This window comes from Arachis hypogaea, chromosome 15 (genome assembly GCF_003086295.3).
Source record: "Arachis hypogaea cultivar Tifrunner chromosome 15, arahy.Tifrunner.gnm2.J5K5, whole genome shotgun sequence".
Classification (NCBI taxonomy): domain Eukaryota; kingdom Viridiplantae; phylum Streptophyta; class Magnoliopsida; order Fabales; family Fabaceae; genus Arachis; species Arachis hypogaea.
In genome coordinates, this window is record NC_092050.1 from 140806703 (window position 1) to 140828586 (window position 21884).

At 32.0% G+C, this 21884-nt stretch overlaps 2 protein-coding genes across 10 annotated transcripts; one reads left to right on the plus strand and one right to left on the minus strand.

Annotated features, from left to right (window-relative positions):
• The first annotated feature begins 10686 nt into the window (after positions 1 to 10686).
• Positions 10687 to 19017, plus strand: LOC112750933 (protein TIFY 6B). 9 transcript variants are annotated; one of them, XM_072216974.1, is made up of 9 exons: positions 10806 to 11025; positions 13329 to 13369; positions 13475 to 13665; positions 14012 to 14301; positions 14583 to 14673; positions 14855 to 15128; positions 15247 to 15307; positions 15498 to 15668; positions 15796 to 16011. In XM_072216974.1, the coding sequence occupies exons 3-8, from the start codon at positions 13489 to 13491 to the stop codon at positions 15622 to 15624; spliced, it is 1020 nt and encodes a 339-aa protein (XP_072073075.1). In that variant the 5' UTR covers positions 10806 to 11025; positions 13329 to 13369; positions 13475 to 13488; the 3' UTR covers positions 15625 to 15668; positions 15796 to 16011. The 9 variants fall into 9 exon arrangements, with proteins under 9 accessions (XP_025655645.1, XP_025655646.1, XP_025655647.1 ...); XM_072216975.1 differs by having other exon boundaries at positions 10854 to 11025; positions 13472 to 13665; XM_025799861.3 differs by lacking the exon at positions 13329 to 13369 and having other exon boundaries at positions 10761 to 11025; positions 13472 to 13665.
• LOC112750932 (ABC transporter G family member STR) lies at positions 16214 to 19921 on the minus strand. Its single transcript, XM_025799859.3, has 4 exons — positions 19403 to 19921; positions 18762 to 18941; positions 18422 to 18690; positions 16214 to 18009 (listed from the first exon to the last, which is right to left on the minus strand). Exons 1-4 carry the CDS (start codon positions 19766 to 19768, stop codon positions 16371 to 16373), a joined length of 2454 nt encoding a protein of 817 aa, XP_025655644.1. The 5' UTR covers positions 19769 to 19921; the 3' UTR covers positions 16214 to 16370.
• Positions 19922 to 21884: the final 1963 nt, after the last annotated feature.

The following is a 21884-nucleotide window of genomic DNA, read 5'->3' on the forward strand; positions in this document are numbered from 1 at the left end:
TGACCTCTTCCATTTATCCGACCTCTTTAAAGAGGTCGGACACGGCGACAAGGACCAGCGTTACTTATCCAAATAAGTAACTGCCTCCCCGAATCTCTCTTACTATCTCTATCTCTCCTAAAATATAGATCCCAACAAACTCCCAAAGATAAAGGAAACAATTATCCTAAAAGTGGAATTACTCCCAAAAAAGGTGGTTATCAAACTCCACTATAAATATGCTGACACCCCCTCAAGTATACACGCGTTCCAATCTACTAAAAACCTGCTTAAAGTCCTTGCTAACTTAAGGATCGGAGTCTCTTAGCTGGCAGGTACCACTCTTTACCTCCTTACGCGGAATTCGAACAGCAACACCTCGACACCAAGAACAAGTCAGTCGATGCCACTAAAAGAGTCTAGATCTCACATTGAATCCTAAATCATCGTTTCAAATAACCCCATATATATATATATATATATATAATAATAATAATAACATTCTATTCTAATATCTATTTTTCACTTTATTGCTCGAACTCAAAGTTATTGTTTCAAGGAATTCATTCCTACAGAAATATTTGATGGGGCAGATTTTTTTACCTTATCATTAAATGAGATATCACAGTATTTTTTAGGGTTAAATACGATTTCGGTCCATAACGTAGAGGCCGAAAATTTATTTCGTCTCCGACTTTTTTTTTGCTACAAAATGGTCCCAAAGGTTCCAGTTTGTTTTAAAATCGTCATTCGAACGAAAATACCCATCACCTTCTTCCCCAAAAACAGACGTAGAAGCTGAAGCTGAACTAGAAGCGAAAGAATAGTAGAAGCAACAACAACAACCAGACGCAGAAGAATAACAACAACAACAATGGATCATGTATACAGTTAACTATTAACAGAAATTCAATAACCTAAGCTAATTCTATCAAACCTAAACTAATTCAACAACAACAACAACAATTCAGCAGCAACTTTCAGCAATTCAATACCCACCTAAAATCAACTAACATAAAATCAAAATCCAGCTAAACTAATCCAGAATCAAATCAAGGAACTCACTAACCAAAAACAGAAATTGAAAGCAAAATGGTAACCTGGATTATGAAAATAGAAAACAGAAAAGAGAGAATAGGGGAGGCAGTGGTGGAGCGCCGGCGGTCTGGGTATGACGGGAAGGGGCTGGAGGTGGCCGAAGAATGTGCTAGCCGAAGCAGAAAAGGTGGCCGGCCCAGAGGCGGCTGTGAGTGTGGCTAGAGAACTATAAACAGAGGCTGGGCCCTGTTTCACTTGTCAAAGCCACGAAGAACTGGGAGTGGCCAAACAGAAGTAGGGCAGAGATGGAGTGCGGAAAAGAAAGAGAAGATGAATGTGATGGGTTCGCCGGCGGCACGACGACGACAGGCTGGCTGCGGCGAGGGCACAGAAAAAGAGGAGAGGGAAAAGAGAGAGAAAAAGAAAGAAAGAAGGACGAGGAAGAAAGAGGAGAGAGAGTAGCGACGGCGGTGACGAAGAGCAGCGGCGGCGAGAACCCCTCCTCTTCCCTTCCCCCTCTTCTTTCCGAACCCACCCCCTCCCCGTCCTTCTCCCTTCGCATTTTCCCTTTCCCCTTTTTCCTACGTGTTTTCTTTTTTTCTTTTTTTTTATTAAGGGTAATTTGGTAATAAAAATAAAAAATTTGGTAAAAAAGACGATTTCAAGATCATTTTATTGTAAAAAAAAGCCAAAAATAAAATAAATTTTTGGCCTCTACATTATTAGGGACTAAAATCATACTTAACCGTATTTTTTATTACATCGTTACCTTCTCTACTACTATTTCATCCTCTACTGCGTATCTTTTCAAAATTTTAGACGTAAGCTTTGCCTGTAATTCAACCATCCCGTCATTTTGTATATGTTTCTCTTCTCCATCCAATTTAGATCTTTTATGATATTTCTTTCTTTCTATTTTACCTTTTTTTGTCGTCTCTTACATTTTCTATTAGAATATTCTTTATTATCTTCATGTTTCTTTATCTTTTCAGCATTCAATTTCGTTTATTTTTAAAATAACGCACGCTTAACTTTTTACGTTTAGGTAAAAATAATTAAATTATATTTATTTTTATTATTCATGCATATATATTTCTCAAAATATTGCACGTTTACTTTGCTGTATAGAAAATAAATTTCTATTTATTTTTATAATACATGTTTATCTTTTTTTATAAAATATTTAATTTTATTTATTTTGTAGGGTAGATATGTTAACTCTATTTTTTTTTTATAATGTCATCGTTTCCAATTTAATATATTATTATCAATACAACGTGCTTTATATTAAGATCAGAGTAGTATATATCTCTCAAAATTGAGAGTGACATGTAGCTCTAATTTCATTTTTATTTTCAAAAGGTAAAACTTATTTATAGAAGAAAATGAAGCACAACATTAACTATCTACATCCTCTATGTGAATGTGACTATGTATAGTAGCGAGTTGAATAAATTATAATGAAATTGTCATTTTTATTGATGAAAATGTAATTAACAAAAATAACAACTAATGGGTATAATTACAGACGAAATAGAAGTTATATATTAAGAAACTAGGATAAAACAAAAGATATTTTTCATATTATAATAGATATAGATAAGTCAACAAATCATCATAACTTATGGATGTTGTTTTACCCAAAAGAGTACACTAAAAGTCTAGAACCCATTCTGGATTGGAAGAACAAGTTCCTGAATACGACAGCTACTAACAGCAAGTTGTGTAACAACATCAGTGAGGAAAATAACTCGGTGAAAGTAGTTCATGCTTAATTAGATATGATATTTACTATAATTTATAGTTGATCCATGTAATCTTAGAGAATTTCCAATTGACTTTTCTTTTATTAAAGAAAAAAAAAACTGTATTTAGTTTAATCTTTGTTTTCTAAGAGAAGATTTAAATCAATGCAAAGTTAAAATTGTGTAGAGAGGTTTTAGAGGAGTATAATTTGTGCATAAGTCACAGTAAGACAATATATATAAAATGTAATAAGTTTGGTAGGCAAAGAAAAATAATAATACAAAAGTGAAAATTGAAAAAGTCATTCTATTCCAAATAAAATGTTTTAAGTATTTTGGGTGAATTATGTATCATAATAGAAATATTAAAGAGGATATAAAACATCAGATACAAACAAATTGATTAAAGTGACACAGTGTATTTGATTTTATATACGATAAAAAAATATTTTAAAACTTAAAAGAGAAATTTTATCGTACTATCATTAAACCGGCTATGTTATATGTAATATAGAGTGTTGAGTTATAAAAGGTGAACTTGAACATAAATTAAGTATAAAAGAGATGAAAATATTGAGATAAATAAGTGACCACACACTTATAAAATAATACTTATTATAGTAAAAATAGTAAAATCTCATCTCAGTGATTTAGACATGTAAAAAGAATATCAATAGATTATTCAGTCAAAAAGATAAATGAAATAGAAAGTGGACAAATAACAAATAGTACAAGAAGACTATATTATATATATGAAGTGGTAAAAAAAATTTACTTATAAATCAACAGTTTCACTATAAATATAATACATAATAAGACAATAAAATTATTTGATCAATATAATTAATGTCATCTAATAAAATAAAACTTTGTTGTTGATTTAATCTTTGTTTTCATCTCAAAACCTTAAAATTAAAAGTTGCTTTTGTCTTTTCATTCACGACAACAAAAACAAGTGATAACTTAAGATGATTGTGGATCATGGTTAATTAACGTATGGAAACAGATGAGCTAATAATAAACTATATACGCAAATTCATGCAAAAAAATAAAAAAATAAAAAATTAAAAACAATAGTTGGCATAATGATTAGTAAGTGACAAAATATTAACTAATGCTCCTTTAGTATTAGTGCGAAAGAGTTTCATATTTTTTTATTTAATTATAGGCCTTTTTGTTGGCGTACTTATTATAGGCCTTTTGATATACAAGTAATTGAATAGATATTTTACAATAAAAGTTAGACACACACTTTTACTAATATGTAATAACGCTCTAATAATCTCTAATATAATTGGCTCAATGGCAAGAAATGTATATGTTCTTTTCGCACAGTTTTTCTCAAGGTTCTGAGAATCGAATCGGTTATCGAACTATTTTAGTCACTATTTTATTAGTTTATTGGTCCAATTAATCCAACCGTAATTTAATTTAAAAAATTATTTTAAAATAAAATAATAAATAAATTATAAATATATATACTAAAATATAATTATAGTCTAATATAAATCTTAAAATATCTTCTAAATTTAAAATATTACATAAAATGTCATAAATCAAAACCACATGATCTTATCAAAATACAAACTCAAGTTTTTTTTTAAACAATTCACAACCTTAATTCTCTATGATTTCTTTTGGAAAAATAAAATCCCATCCAAGAAGGAAACCATAGCTGTAAGTAATTGAGAATATTTGTCAAACACTCAAACTCAACACCAAGACATAGAACAACTACACATATAGAACAGTACCAAACAATCCAATTCTCAATTCCATGAATCATAAACAAAAAAGTGTCTAAAATATCCATAGAATCAATCAAATTCAGCATTAAAATTATCAAAAACCAAATTTTACAGATAAACAAAATAAAGTAAAGATGGAATTTATACTCAAATTCTCCTTAATCTTAAACCTTGTCTCAGCACATACTTTGTGAGCAGCAACAAAATCATCTTTACAAGCACAACCCAATTATTCAGAACTATCACTCTCCAAACCTATGTGACAAATTCTACAATCCCTCTCCACTTTGTAATTAGTATTATTATTAATATTATTAATAATATTAACATTGCCAACTAATAAATGGATATTGAAGCTTTAAACTTTATTTAACAACAAGTTGTAACATGGCTCAAATAACAAATTAACCAAATTAATTAATACACAACTCCAAACACAACAAGTAAACTACTTCATACACTCCTCAAAAGCAGTCCTAAATCATTTGCAATTACAGTGAATTATGCTTCATAAACTACTCAAATTATCAGAATCAGAAACATGAAACGCACTATTTAAAATCTACAGAGGCATACAAATTTCAGAAAATGCATAATTGGCACAATTTATCAAGCATAGCAAAACTAAGTTCTCAAAGAAAAAGAAGACACAAAACAGGCATACCCCACGTACAACACATAGTTTCAAAAGATTCAAGCCTAAAGACCCCATCACCTTCTGCAGATAAATTATCAGAATCATTAACAATGGAGTAATTCACAGTAAAAACAGCAAGATTCACAGATTAATTAACACTTATTCAACAATTATTCAACCCATAACAAGTTCACAAATTAACTAACAATAATTATTTAATAATTATTATTAAAAAAATATCTAGAAGCTAAAAGCCTTAGAACAGAGCAGAGCAGATCCTAAGCAAGAGGGAGACAAGGGCACGACCGAAGGAATGACAGGTGAAACAGAGATAATGCCGGCGACGATGGAACAGAGCTGCGGGATGGAAAAAGGAGGCGAGCCCAGCGACGATGGAACCGAGCTGCGCGACGGTGCTTTTAAAGCTGAAACAGTAGCTGCACGATGGTGGAACAGAGCTGCACGATAACGACGGTGGCTTCGAAACTCGTTTCGGCGTCAGCGGCGGGAGATGGACGGAGGTGAGAGAATGAGATCGATGAAGGTGAGAGGAAGGAGGAGCTCGAGGGTGATGGGAGGGATGGGTTCGCGTTTAGCCGTTGTGTGGAGCTAAGGTTGCTGGGTTGGGTAATTGGCTAGGGCATCCCAGCAAAACGATAGCGTTTTGCAAAATTTAAAAAACCGACCGGATCACGGTTCGGTTCGACCGACCGATTACTGGCCGGTTCACTGGTTCAATTCTGATTTTTAAATTCTCCGATTTTGTTGTTTGCTCGAGTCGTTTTTCTATGCGGTTCACGGTTCAATTGATTCGACCGGTCGATTCGAACCGATTTTCAGAACCTTAGTTTTTCTAGATATGGTTGCCTTTACTCTTTTCTAGATTAAAGATTTATAGTAATAAATAGACTAAACCACCAAAAGTAACCATGAAAGATTGATTCACTGACAAAAGTAACCATGGAAGATCAAAACTCCTCAGATACCCACAATTGATTTGCTCCGTTTGTCAAATGTGACCAAATGTTAATAAAATGTTGTTAAATTATATAATGTGTCCACATCCATTGCAACATGGCAAAATAATGCCTTATGTGGATTAATTTTTTTTTGTTAAAATTGCATTTATTTAATTGCATTTATTTAGTTTATTAAAAAAGAAAACGTTACTCTTTCAAGCATTGAAATTAGAAAAATAGAAAGAGGTATTACCCCTCCCTTTTGAGTGTGACATCAATCATGCCCTAACAGAGCAGTTTTTCATCTTTTTCTTCTCTAGCGTACTCCCATTGTACTTTGAATCCATTCCTGTGACGACATTGGAGAAGGAGGTTGCTGCTTCTCCGACGGACCGTGTTTAGAGGCGTACTCTGTCACACTTAAAGGCTCTATGAAGTAATACTTTTATGAATTAAATCATTCAATGATTGTAACCTCTAAGTTATAAGAGTTGTTCGTTCAATATGAAAAAATTAGTTCTGTTGTTGTGGTTATTTCTGATAGGGTTTGGATTTGTGTAACTTTATTATATTCTTGTTCCTCTATTTAAGCGGTATAATTTTTTATGGTTCGAATATTGTGGTAATTATTGTTCTTGAAACCAAATTGATAGTGAAGTTAGGTACCATGATGGTTAGAGTTTGAGTAACTTGGAGTTTGTAAGATTGCCACTAATGGTAGATTTTAAATTCTTTTGCGTAGATGGCTACATTACATATCACTTTGGAGATAGATGAAAATTTGAGAGAACAAAAGATGGAAAAACTATGTATGTAGGTAGAGAGAACAAAAGAGGCAGCCTTGGATGTTGCAGCAGCTGAATTTGAGGCATCTCTGGGTGCCGAAACCCAACCACAGGTAAAATATAAATTTATTAAATTGCTTAAACATTTTTTGAGCTATTAAGTTTACTTACATTAATGTCTAATTTAAATTATAGGTCACTACCACATTGAATCCATCTCCTAATATGCCACATACACCACAAGTGCCACCACCAATTAGGCCACCAACCACAAAAATAAAGAGAACAAAGAGATCCACCAAGAGGCCTCCTCCATCACAAGTTTAGACCCTGTGCCTCAGGCTCCAACTTTGAACACTCTTCAGCAGCCATCCAATGCATCTGTTAGGCCACCCACCGTGTCCTCACATACAATGCAAGGAGCCAGTACAGACACAACTTCCATATTCGCACAGTTTATGCCAATACTAAAATCGCACCTTACACTAATATGGTCACTTCCTAGATTCAGACCACCCAGACCATCTACTACTATGCAAGGCACAGCCTATGAATTATCCAGTGTGAGCAGCAACTCAATCCCAAATTAAAAAAAAATTAACAGTCTTTATATTTTTTGGAATCTATATGTATGTAATTTAGCTCAAAATTTTACTGCTAAGGATCAGTTATGTTTACTATTTTTATTTTGGATTATCATGTCATGTTCGTATGCTATATATACTACTTAAACAGTTATTGATGCTCCTTTTTAGAACCTTATGAATGCTTATGAGTGCTTAAATTGACCCTAAATGGTACTGAGTACACGTATGCCTACCAACACGTGTAATCGTCAATGTAAACAGTCCACGTATGTCACTCTGCTAAGGTTACATCAGACTTGGCTATTTTTGACAAACGAAATAAATCAATTATGGATATATGAGGAGTTTTGATCTTCTATGGTTATTTTTGTCAGCGAATCAATCTTTTATAGTTACTTTTGGTGGTTTAGTCTAATAAATAAACATGGTCTTGGATCACTTGAATAATAAATCTAGTGCACCCGCACGTTGCTAAAATAAATCAGTTACTTGTTAGACTCTATGGGAATATATATATATTATTTGGAAAAGCAAATTTATTAATTCAAATTTAAGCTGAGATAATTTTACACATAATTAGTGTATATAATTTTTGTGAATTTTGTATAATAAATTAATAAAGTTTTATCTATAAAAAATAAATTTAATAAATATTATATAATATTTATATTAAAATAAATTATTTTAAAATAAAATAATATCATATAATATAAAAATATAATATTTTATTATTAATTTTACCGTAAAATATATATCTTATTTATAAAATATAATTTTGGATCGAGGTGAATCAACCTAAAGTATGATTCAAACTTAACCTAAAATTATATCAAATAAATTTGATAAACTCAAACTCAATAAAATATACTTTAAATTTAGGTGAAATCTTAGATGCTGAACCTTTTTTGGTATGTATGTAAGACTACATTTGTTTATAGAGATATAAAATCGTGTTTGACAAAGAAAATATGGACAAAGATAATATGTCTAAAGACACTAAATTAATATATTTTATGTCTATTTTGACAAAAAAGATACAAAAACACTAACAAGAAGTACAATTTATTTTTTATTTTTTTATTATTATTATTAATTCTTCATAATTATATTTTTTATTATTGTATTTTTCGTCTCAAATTTTTTGAATGAAAAAAATGAGAATAAATTAAAATTTTATAATTTATTTTAGTTTATTTTATATTTCTATCTTTTAATGTCTTATTCTCAATATCTTATTTTTTCCTCTTCTCAAAAATAAATCCTGCGTAAAAGAACAAAATTGAGGGTAATTAAAGTAAGAAACGTTCATTCACAATTGGATCAATAAAATGATTTACAGATGTATTTTTGAAGGAAAAAATAAAAATGGGATAAATATTATCAAATTTATTCAATAAAAAAAAATATTGACATCACAAGTAACAGAAAACATTCAGCTTACCTGCATTTAGCTAATGAAACATTAATTATATTATAAATTATGATAATTGATCATTATTTTATTGAGTAATCTACGGTTTCTAATCACAAGAAAATTAAATGTTAATAATAATTCTAAAAATAAAATATATAAATTATTTTAATGCTCATCAAATACTAAATTTCTTTAAACCAGTAAAAATAGATGATTTATTGAATAATTTTGTCAAATATTTTAGAAAATTTCTTTAAACCTACCTTTATTAGCTTGAATACACATCAAAGTAACCTTAGAATCTAGCAAATACAAAACATACACATATCCAAAAAAACAAAAATAAAAAATACAATGATTATATATGTGTATTGTGTAGTATGTAACGGCGCTGCATTTAACAACTCGTACGGCTGCTTCTACCAACTATTTTTTTCTCTTTTATATGAAATGAATTAATTAAGTTTCACATTTTATTAACCAAAAACATATAATAGAAGAATCACATGTCAGTATTTAACTTCAGCACACATGTTTGGCTATTAAATAATGTTGTTAATTAATTAATTATTTATTAACAATTTTAGTGGGTAATAGCTTCACGAGACAAAGTTGTTAGATTCTATTTGTCTGTGGCAGCCTGGCTTCTCATATAATATAATATAATCATCCATAAAGCAAGCCGATTTACCAGCAATTGTTACCTCTTAATTATTATTATTATTATTTGCATAAGACTCGCTCCTATTTCTTCTATTTTTATCCTTTTCATAATTGAATAAAAGAGAAAACACAAATTGAAAGTATTAGATAGAAGAAGACCAACTCGTGCGTTATATATATTTTCCTTTATTAATTTTAAAATGTAATTCAACAAAAACACAAGGAGGGGTGGGGATATATAACAACATAAATGGAGCTTTTACCCATAATTGGAATAATAAATTAAATACATAAAATATAATTTGAATAATAAAATTATTTGACCTGATAATTTTTTTTAAAAATTAATTGATTTATTTAATATTACAATATCAGAAGATTTTTGCTTAAACTGTAATTTTCTAACAGAAAGTGTAAAAGGACAATACAATAGGTGAAAAAGAAAAAAGGCATGCAGTATGGAATAAAAAATAATAAAGGAAACGTTATTACTTATTAGAGGAGCAAATGCATGTACTATGTATGTTTTCTTAACGCCAATTTGGAATATTTTTACTTTATTGAATTAACCATAAAGCCATTATTAAACCACAGTGTGAAAGACTCTTCAACCAAAAAGCAGCATTTTTTTGGTGTCTAAAAGAAGCATAAAAAGGATAAACAATAATAAATATATTTTTTTATATTATAAAAACAAGTTGAATATTCATTTCCTAAAGTAAAAACAATTAAAATGATTGATTGAGTAATTCACTATTCACTAATTTGCTTAAATAAATATCAAAAATTTAAATTTCATCATATATAGATTTACTGGCCAACAACAAACAAAAATGCCAATGAGTTATAGTTTAAATGACATAGTTTTTTCATACTCAATTAAGAGGTTGCGAGTTCGAATCTCCTATCTTTGGTAAAAAAAAAAAAAAAAGAAAAAACCAAACAAAAATTCTTAACGGAATCCACTCCCGGGTGCGGACTCGAGGGACACCCTTAGATGACAAAAAATTAAATAAATAAGGTAACCCGTCACCACCAACAAAGAACCGAGTGCACGTGGGCACTTACCGGCAAAGACCGGTTTCCAGACCGGTCAACAACATCATATTGGATCGAATCTCCTTCAATCTAACGGTTCAAATTTAACGCTGCAAACCGGGTTCATTTCAGTTCTTCTATATATGTGCGTGTCTGTTATATGTTCTCTCTTCCGTTTCTTCTTCTTACTCCGTTTCTATCTCAGCTGAATAGAAGCAAGTTTTCACTGCAAGAACAAAGGAAAAAAGAAAAAAAAACTGTTTTTTAATTATTATTGTTAACTTCTTTTCTCTGCACTTGTTAAAGCTTTGATCTTTGTGTAAATTGGAAGAGAAACACACTTTTGGGTATCTGAGTTTTGCGATATGGAGAGAGATTTTTTTGGTTTGAGCTCCAAAAGTGATGCAGGGACTACTATCAAAGACGATGCAGGTAGTTTTTTTTTCCTTTTAAATTTTGATTTGGTATTATTATTATTCGTAACTTATAGAAGAATTTGCATTTCTCAGGTCCGTGTTTTTCCTTTTGCAATTGTTATTTGTTGTTGTGAAACTTAAAAAGTTTTTGCATTTGCTTTGAGGCCGAATCTGATTTATTTTCTGTTTTTGGGATATTATTTTGCTTTTCAGAATTCTCTATTCATTGTTTTAGTCCTTCATGTTGCGGGAAAGAATATAATGAAATTTGTGATTTCTTAATTTGTTCTCAATTTATCTGTTGTTATATGGTGATTTCTTAATTTCTTTCATTCGCTTGAATTCGTGGGTTTCATTCGTTTGTTTTATTATTATGGATGAGGTTTTGTTTTTTTCTTAATTTCTCAGAAGCTAAAATAGGGAAGAACATGTAAAAAAAAAACCTAATAAATAAATAATAACTGAGATGGGAAAAAACAACAAGGTTTGAGTCTTTGGTTGATATTTTTGTTGTTCCTCTGCTGGATAAAAACAAGAGTTTCTAACTGCCCTTTTTCATAAAGGTAAATGGATTATGGGTCTATAAATGAAGTGAATGCATTTACTGACTTATCTTACAACTTCTTATATTAAATAAATTGCATTAATGAAGTGATGTATCTATCATGTAGCTGTGCAAGGAAAAATGGTCACTAGAGTACATTTATGGGTCCATATAGTATTTAATGTGAACTAATAATCTTCTTGTGTCAGTGTGTTCTGAAGGGTCAAGTAAATAGTGATCACTTTTTTTTATAGGGTTAGGAGAGGTGAGAAATTCTTACATGTTGAGTACATCTATGTCCTTTTTGATAATTATTTTAAGACAGAAATTCAAAGACAACAAGATATATATAAAGTTATTTGGAGATGAAATTAGATACAAAAATAGACAAGATATCTCCACAAAAATTCCCTGAACATAATTTAAATACATGTTTCAACAGTATTTAGAACTACTATTTTTTTTTTTCTTTTTGATGTTAAAAAAATAGTGGATATTTGTGTAACACTAAGTAATTATTCTGCAGAGTTTATATAAGTAAGAGAAAGGTAGTTATCTTGTTGGTGAATAATAATGCATTCTTCTCTTATTGGATGGTAGTTGAAAACGTGGTCTAGGTTGTTTGGTGCTATTTGTTTGGTTGTTTTTTAACTATATTGTAAAATGTGCTACTTCTTTTTCTTGCTTCCATTTCAGCTTTTAGATTCAAGTGCAATATTTAAATGATTTTGACAAGAGATATGTTTCTATTAATTATTTTGGATACTGATGTGTGAATAGTTTTAAAAGAAATATATTAATTAGACTAGGTTTTTGTCATCTTTTTTTGTTTAATATATAAAACTACTAATTTAATTTAGCATTACTCTCGCTAATATTATTTTATATCTAAGGTTAACATGGGCACACTTGATGCTATTGCTACGTGTCAAATGGCCTTGAGACTTTGATGTTTGTGATTGGCTTGGTGCAATAATGTTTGCATAAATTAATACTTTAGAGAAGGGAACATTTTAATAAAAATAGCATAGCGACAGCATAAAATATTCCAAGTCAATAAAGCATGATAGCATTTAGTAGAGTATTATATTCTTGTTTCTTTAATATTGGACTAGAGATATAATATAAGAAAAAGAAGGGTCACTGGTTTTTTATTGTGTGGTGCTAACTGCTAAGATTCAGGGACTAGTTAATGTTTTCATACTTTGGTTTCTTAAACTTTCAGCTATTTTTAACTGTTTCTTGCCATATGCTACCGACATTACATATGATAGCATGTGATTTAATTATAATATGTGAAGACTACAAGGACTTTTAGCTTCTTATAATGAAAAGTGCTGCCAAAGTTTCTAATGAATAAGTTTATTTGAGTAAAGAGTAATTCTTGGTGTTTCATCTTAGTTTCTGAAGTTGTTCTGACTTCAGATTAGTATTCACTGAAAAAATCTTTCTCCACTATTTCCATATTTTGAGGAATTTAATTGCCATGTATTGTCAGTGTAAAAGAGTTTTACATAGACAACTAGTCGTGTATTGTCACATTCGCAAAAGTAATTAATTTTCAAACCTACTACTTCAAAAGCCATTTAAATACATGAATCTGATTAAATGATCGTTTAGAATTTGACACTGTCAATGTATTCAAATTAGATTCTATTTTGAGTAGATGGAAAATACGGAAAAGTGTTGTCTAGAGACATAGGCATTTTGCCTGTCTTCTTCTCCAAACAAATTTATATTTGCCTGAATATCTTTGAATTTCTGTCCTGACACAGGGTTGAAATATAGGTTGTAGAACATCTTCTCTATCACTGAGGTATCCATGCAATGCATTATAATCATATTTATTCACAGATGCATTTTTGTTTTACTTGTTTCCATTACTCAACCATTTTTTTTCCCCTTAATTTTGCTGCAGCAGTGAGGGGTTCAGGAATGCAGTGGACATTCTCAAACAAAGTCTCAGCCATTCCTCAGTACTTGTCCTTCAAGACGACACTGGAAGATCAGAGAAAGACAATTATGGATCCCCTAGCTTCATCTGGATATATGACCATATCAACTAAGGATGCTTATGACACTGACCAGAAACCATTGTTTAGTGTGGTCCAGGTTTGTTTCATCCTCTAATCGAAAACTAGCCTTTATTTCTGATAAAAAAGAATAGTTTCACTTTGAGGTAGAACATTTGCGTGTTTTATTATTTACCAAAATTTAGCTAAACCTCGGGAGAGGACAATGGATATTATATTTCTAGGACTAGAGGGGAGTTAGGTTGAACTTCGCCAAAAATCGAGGAAATGCGTGTAATTCGTCTTTAACTTGTGCATGCTAATAATCCTTTATATGACTAAAGAAAGAAATGAGAACTGTGTGAGAATCTTTTGATGCTGTGTGATTCTTTTTTCGCAACTAAAATCTTACCTTCTTGCCTTGATATATATATATATTTTTTTAGAGGAATTTATCCATAGGAAAGCAAGCCGGAAACAACATTGGAATGACAGTGTATCCACCGCCATGTTCTGGTTCACATTTAGCTAGCCAACAACAGGAATCAAGAATATTTTCACTTTCCAACCAAACAAATAAAGTAAGTCCTGTTCTTCAATCTAACCTTGCTACTACTACCGGACATAGCATGGTTGCTTCAGTTATAAAACCACAAGCACTCGGTTCCAAATCAACCAGCACACCTGTATCTGCTCTTCCATCTGCGAGTTCCATTGTTGGAACTACCGAGTTAAGGTATTATATAATTTTATTACATCTGAGGAGTTATTGTTTCTTTAATTAGTTTAATTTCTATTTATTGTCAGCGTTCAAGAATTTTACATTTACATCCAGTCAAGTGTTTCCATGTAGACAACAGAAGTAGTTTCTTTTTGAGATATTGGATATTTGGATGTCATAGTTAACTGTTTTTTTCGTACCTGGCAAAACATGATTGGATATTGAAAGGGTAGTTTGATATTGTTGATCAATATGGAGTGGCACATCTAACATTTCGGAGTTTGTGTTTTCTTCAGGAATTGTTCCAAGTCTTCTGGGACACCTACTCAGCTGACCATTTTCTATGCCGGTTCAGTATGTGTTTATGATGACATATCTCCTGAGAAGGTATGTTAAAATTCCAAGGCTAGCTTTCCATTTTAATTATAGAAATGCTACCGAATTTTCAATGTTTTTCTATTTACCGGATTGTGTGACTAAAATAGCACAAACGAAAATGAAAATCCTATTTCCTGTTTTCACTTTCGCTGTTTCCTTCACTAGTTTTCTGATTGTTATCTTCTGTCAGGCCCAGGCTATCATGTTACTTGCTGGAAATGGCTCTGCTCTAAATCAGAACAACACAGTTTCTACAACTAAATTGCAGCCAGCAATGTCTGTTCCCTCCAAAGATAATGGTTTCATTGTAGGCATGCCAATTCCTCTTCCATTGACTTCTCTCACCGTTTCTCGTCCTGGAGGAGCGTCGGTGGCAGTTGGATCTTCGACTACCTCTACCAACAATTTGGAATCTCCTAATGTTGTTTCAATAAGATCTGCATCTCAAAAAATGGTTAACACAGGTACATATTTCACCTATTTCACTACCTTTTCTTTTTTCATGTATACCTTCTGCAAGGTAATGTAACACACTATGATTAATAATAAGGTGGTGTTTCTTTTTTCCTTCAATATTTATAGTAGGGTTGCCTCAGGCACGCAAAGCATCGTTGGCTCGGTTCTTGGAGAAGCGAAAGGAAAGGTAAATTATCTTATTATCTTACATTATGATCCAAGATATTGTGAATCTGTTTGGTGTCTGTTTTCATTCCATTACAAAATTATGAAAACAGACAACATTGAAAATGAAAACAAAAACTAGACAATCCCTAATAAATTTCTCTTGGAAATGGATTTTCTAAGGATAAAGCTTGCTTTTGTACTTTATGCAGGGTTATGAGCACATCTCCCTACACTTTAAGCAAGAAATCTTCCCCTGAAAGCAGCAATCCTGGATCAGATACTATTAGTCTTTCCATGAACTCCTCCGGTTCCTGTTCGCTACCAGCCATTAACTAATCCCTTACCAAGAGGATGTGCCGAAAAATATACCTTTTGTAATTGTAAGATCCAATTATTTTAATCTCTAGATTAATTTTCTTAAGAATTTTTGTCCAATTCCCCCACCCTTCATTATTTTTGCTTTGTTCCAGAGCTTTTCTATAATTATTATTGTTTTTTTTTTTATAGCATTTTACTTCACTCTGAAGATCTCACAATTCGCCGCAGAAACTTGCAGCATGCTGTATAATTAGTGTTTGTAGATGTATAACAGTGAATCATATTCAGATTTATCTTGGATTTTAGTGTTCAAGTCATATACATTGGCTTCGGCATATTTGGATGTTTGTTTTAAATTTTGCACTGAGTTCATCAAAAACTAAATCAATCTTGATATTGCACCAATTGTTGATCTTCATACATGTTTGGTTGATTAAGAGTGAGGCACATTTACATGACAGGAATATATGCCTTACTTTCTTTTGAAATGAATCTACAAACATGGCTTATGGAATAGCATTTGTTCCACAAATTAATGGAAGAAAAGCAGAATAAAAGGGTAGATTTTCTGTTTAGATTCTCTCAACACTACTAAGAACAGTAAAGCTGAAAAACTCAGTAGCTACTTTTCACATATATCATCATGATAATATATATTTGTTATTATTGTTTCACATTTTCAACAAACTATAGGAAAATGGTACATAGAAGTCTAAAACTTCATCAAGAACCAAAAATGTAGACATAGTATATATATGATTGGTTCATTTTCTCTCATTCTTGGAGTAAAATCTCAGTACCAAGTAGAAGAAGAACCTGTAAAGAACACCCCAAGCTAGCAGGATCAAGATATCATACCATACATTATCCAACTGAATATCCATTGTCTCCAACACATCCTTCCCAATCAAAATGCAGTTACTGCTGAAATTGTGTTGTTGGCTAAACTTCAAATCTCCCATTGGACCCGGAGACAGATCGGCTAGGTTCCCTGTGTAGCAGTTGTTGTTGTCGAATTCGTTCGTCAACAATGCTTCAAAAGGGTATTTGATAGCAGAAATGTAATGCAACCACCTCCAATACACTGGTATCTGAGTTCGCTTGAGGAAGAAGCCACATGTTAAGAAGAACAGCGCGGTTGTTGCTATAACAACCGCGTATCCTGTGATGTAACTTGGAACAAGAGCACTCACAAGCATCACATATGCATTGGTGGTTATAAGAGAAGCAAAAAGGATTAGCCAAAAGTACAAGAGTTTGCTTTTAAGATGGAGCAAAAGCTTTGTTATGGCTGCGAAAGTTAGTCCCTGGACGGCGAAGAAAGGGAGGTAAACAAGAAGGGAAGAAATGACATAGGATGATGCGCGATAAGCGTTGTGAGAAGTCTCCCTAATGAAGATAAACCTCTCCAGGATGAAGGAAGGGACGGCGTCATTCGAAGAGAAGAAGACTAAGCATACTGCAAAGATGTAGAAGTTGAGGAGCCTATTGATGTCTAAGCAAGTTGTGTGGCTTAGATTCTTGAAGATAGAGGATAGGACAAGTGCCATGACAGTTAGGACAATCTCTCTGGACAGGAATAGCTCTGGAGTTCGAATAACATTCAGCATTGTCCTCCATGAGAGCACGACTACCTCGCGAAGCCATGGATTTGCATACTTTGATCCATGGCTTGGCTCATCAAGCACTTCTTCTTCAATATCAAATTCTTGATATGAAGTTGCATAGATGTTCATGGATTGGCTAACTAGTGAAGGTGTTTTCGCACGAGCATAATAAGGATCTTGATGTTGGCTTGTCATAACACTTCTAGAAGCTGACATAGGTGTCACCCCTGGTGTCCTAGCCGGCGTCCAAGAGGGCGCGCGGCGAGGTGTCCCTACCACACCGTGGTAGAGCCAAACAGAGAAATCCTTGGCAGAGAAGTCTTTGTAAAACTGCGAAGCCAGCCGGGGATGGACACCACTGGCCATAGTCCTTGGAGTTTGAGCAGTAGTAGCACTTCTTCTCTCAAGAGAATTGTCAAAATTCTCCTCATCATCTTCGCCTTCGTCTTCATAATTATAGCCATAGCTGAAGTTTGAGGAATCAGGAACCGATGTTCCGGCCGTGAATCCTTGAGATTTTAGGCTAATCATGTGTTTTGAAGCACCAGCAGGGTTGTTCTTCCTTGTGTAAGCTGTTCTTGGTGTTCTTGGGACAGGTGTTTTGGCGGCTTGATCTGGTTTGAGGCCGTCCCGTTGGTAAAGAACAAGAGGGTCAAGTCCAATGGTGGATTGCTCATATTCTTTGATGACATCTAATAGGTACTCCATGCTGTTCTCTCCATCTGGTACTGTTCTTCCAAATCCAGAAAGGAATACACCCAGTAAATCTGGCTTTCCCATGTATACAAGCCTTCCCCTGTATTGTTAGCTTCTTCCGTTAAATGTTGATTCCCAAAACAGTCAACTTTATCTTTCTTTCTCTATAGGGCTAGAGATATCCACTCTTACGTCTAAATATGTTACAGATAAGTATATTTTTTGTCTCACTCTTAAATTTTGATTTTGTTTTAATTTTGTTCTAAAAGTTTTTGATTTACATCAAATATATCCTGATAACTAAACTTTCAAGAAGCTTAGGACCAATCCAGCAATAATGTATGAGAACTAGAGCCAATGACAGAACTTTGTGTCTGACTTGCTTGTGTTGAAGGTTATCTTGTGAAGTTGTTTCTGAATTCGTTCTAAGTTTCTTGAAAATTTTTGAGACAAAATTAAAACAAAATAAAACTTACAGATATTTTTGAATGTATGTATAACAGGTATATTACCTCGCTAAGACTGTGATCTTGTCAAGGAGCATTTGAATTCTAAATGAAGGTTGATGTATGGTCATGAGGACAATGCTACCTCCTCTTGCTATGTCCTTAACCTTTTCAACAACACTGTAGGCACTTGTTGAATCAAGTCCTGAGGTTGGTTCATCAAGGAACAAAAGGGATGGCTTATGAATTATGTCTATGCCAATGGACACCCTTCTTCTCTCCCCTCCTGATACTCCTCTTCTTCCCTCATCACCAATATATGTATGTGTTGCACTCTAGAGACAGAAACTCTCATCAGTAAATCCTAATAATCTAAAGGCTATGTACAAATAACAGGCATATATACCTGCAAGCCAAGTTGATCAAGAAGCTCATAAACCCTCTTCCTCTTTTCCTCCCTTGAAACTGATGGAGGAAGCCTAACCTCAGCTGCAAACATGAATGTCTCAAAAACTGTCAACATAGGGAACAACTGATCATCTTGCATCACATATGATGAGACCATCTTCATGTAACTTGTAGTCACCTGCATAAATCACATCACATCATATCATATCATAAACATACTCACCAACTAAATAAAAAAAAAATTGTTTTTCCCATGAATATTTTTAGAATAATAACTTAAATTAGTCGCCGATTTTTGTCAGACATTTGAATCTCCCGTTTTAAATTGTTTTTCTGCGTGAAGAGACTGATATGAGAATTTTAAATTTTTTTCAGAGATTTTCATATCCCTATTAAATAACAATATAAACTGATTTGTTTAAACATTTTAGCAAATATAACATAAGTTATTTTCTAGCAAAATAAAAGGTTAGGTACTAATGTGGTAATTGAATTTGTTGAGGACTATGGTCTTCGACAAAAATGTTCTTAGAGACTAATTTGAATTATTACTCGTCTTTTTATCAGCAACATAATTTTCCCTAGATAGTTTTAGTACTTAACTTTGAAGAAAAAAGTATATTAGTTGAATATTCTTACTGGTTTTCCATCAATTCTAACTGATCCTTCAAGACTCCCTTGAGCAATTCTCCCTGCCAAGGCATCAAGAAAGGTGGATTTTCCAGCACCACTCGGCCCCATGATCGCCATGATTTCGCCTTTGTTGGCCTGGCCGGAGATGTCATGAAGAAGATATGCTTCCTTCTTCATCCAAACCCCATCCTTCTTCTGCTTCTTTATGACACTATAAGAAAGGTTACTAAATTCTAGCCCTGTTCCAGGAACAGAGTTCTGTGGTCTAAGTTGATTATTCAATTTTTTTGCAACTCCTCCTGCTTGATCCATGTCTAATAAACTCTCTAGGTTCTTGTTTGAGCCTAGTTTCTTATTTGGCCTTGATGCCATTCTTGCTGTTGAATTATTCAGCAAAGCTCTATGGTTTCTTTTACGTTGACGAGTTTTTTCTAAATGGTTAAAGTGGAGCTATGTGCAAAGGTATTATAGCAGAGGGGGGCATGAAGAGTGGACAAAAAATGTGATGGCTAAAGTTAATGCAAATTGATCATAGAATAATATGGAGTTGGAAACATGGATATATTTTCACATTTTAAGCTGGATATGCTTTGCTAATTACAAATGTTAAATGATTCTCCAAATACTACGGCCATAATAATCTATCTCGGAATATGACATGTCAAAAATACAAAGCGTATATTAAAGATCAGTTATCAAATTAATCATTATGAATGTGTAAATACATGTGTTGTTTAATTCACTTTTAATATACGTTTTATATTCTAGCATATATTTTATTTGTGGCTGATTTAATATACACTTAGCATACTTGAAATTATAATGATCATTACTATTAAGTCTTGTTTAATAATTATTTCAAAAAAATAAGAAATATTAAATTATTTAAAAATATTATTTACACACCAAAATCAACTATTATATATTTATATATAAATACATGTATAATTTATACCAGTGGTTGATGTTTGAGACAGTTAGCATGACTATGAATTGCTTTACATAATCGCCGAATAACATTTTTAATTTAAAACAAAAATAAATAAATTATATGAATTTTAAGATAAATATATTTATTAGAGTTTAATTTTGTTGCATTTAAAGTATTTTACACAATCATTTAATAGTAATTCTTTTTGGATGGCCGCGTGGTGTTATATAGTTAGATGCATGTATAAAATTATTTTATATTTAAAATGTATTGAAATAAATTTATATATTTAAAAAAAAAGATAAATATTATGAGATATTTTTTTAAATAAAATTTATCCAATAATTTTCCAAATTATACAACTGATTATTGTGAAACGGGACAAAGCTAAGACAACTGTTTTTTGGTCTTAGGACACTCATCAAACAAAATTTTAAGGTTTGGTGGTATATATATAGACACCTCTTGATTGTCATATCTACAACAATGTATGGTTGATTTGGTTAGCCTCATATCTTATAAAATCGGTATGTATAAATATATGTATTATTTAAGTTATTTTTAATGAGAAATGTTATTTGTATATCAAAATTAGCCACTAAAATCAGCCAACTAATATATTTGTGTATAAATACATGTGTGGTTTAATTTATTTTCAATGTATATTTATATTTCAGCATATATTTTATACTGGTGGTTGACTTTGGTGACTAATTTTGATGTACACATAGTATAACTCATTTTTAATATGCATTTTTTACCGATAATAGATTTGATGATTGATTTTTTGTGTACAAGTTAATATAGTTAATATTAGAATAATGTGTGTATATAGGGTGTGTGTGGTTGGAGGAATTATAAATAATTCCTAAGAATTTTAAGATGAGAATATCATATTTCCATGTTTGGTTCGAAGTTTGAAAAACTATTCCTAAATAAATTTCAGGGAATCAAAATACCATTATTTCAATTCTCACTTTTTCATTGAGTATCTTTAATTTCCATGGGAATGAAATCTTTACAACAATGTGTAATACTTGAACCACACACATTCATAAGGTAAAGTTTAGGAGAGTTTAATTAAGTGTAAATTACACTATAAAATATATATATTGTTGAACAATTGAAAACGATGTAGAAATAGTTGGGTGTGAATAGCTAGCGAAAGTGTGGCAGTATATTCTTTACTATATATGCATGAAGATAGAGAGAGAGCATAAGATCTTCAGACGGCACATTAAGTAGGAGGAGTCTCTTTATTGATGTTGTCGTTAATTCGACATAGGTGGTGCCGAAGAGTGTTATTATTCTTTTGTTCCATCAAGCAATAATAATAGAGACAACGAACTTTGATTTAATTAACTTTCACTAGAAAATGACGAAGGCAATTAGAGCTAGCATGCATGCCATTGGCATGTATATGCCATGGTATGTAGCATGTTTTAGTTAAGAGCCTCATAATGGAATTATTTGCTAGCTAGCTTTGTTCCATGAGACACGAGAAGGCAACAACTTCAAATTTCAATTTTGTCAAATCTTGACTTAGCTTGTGCTTGA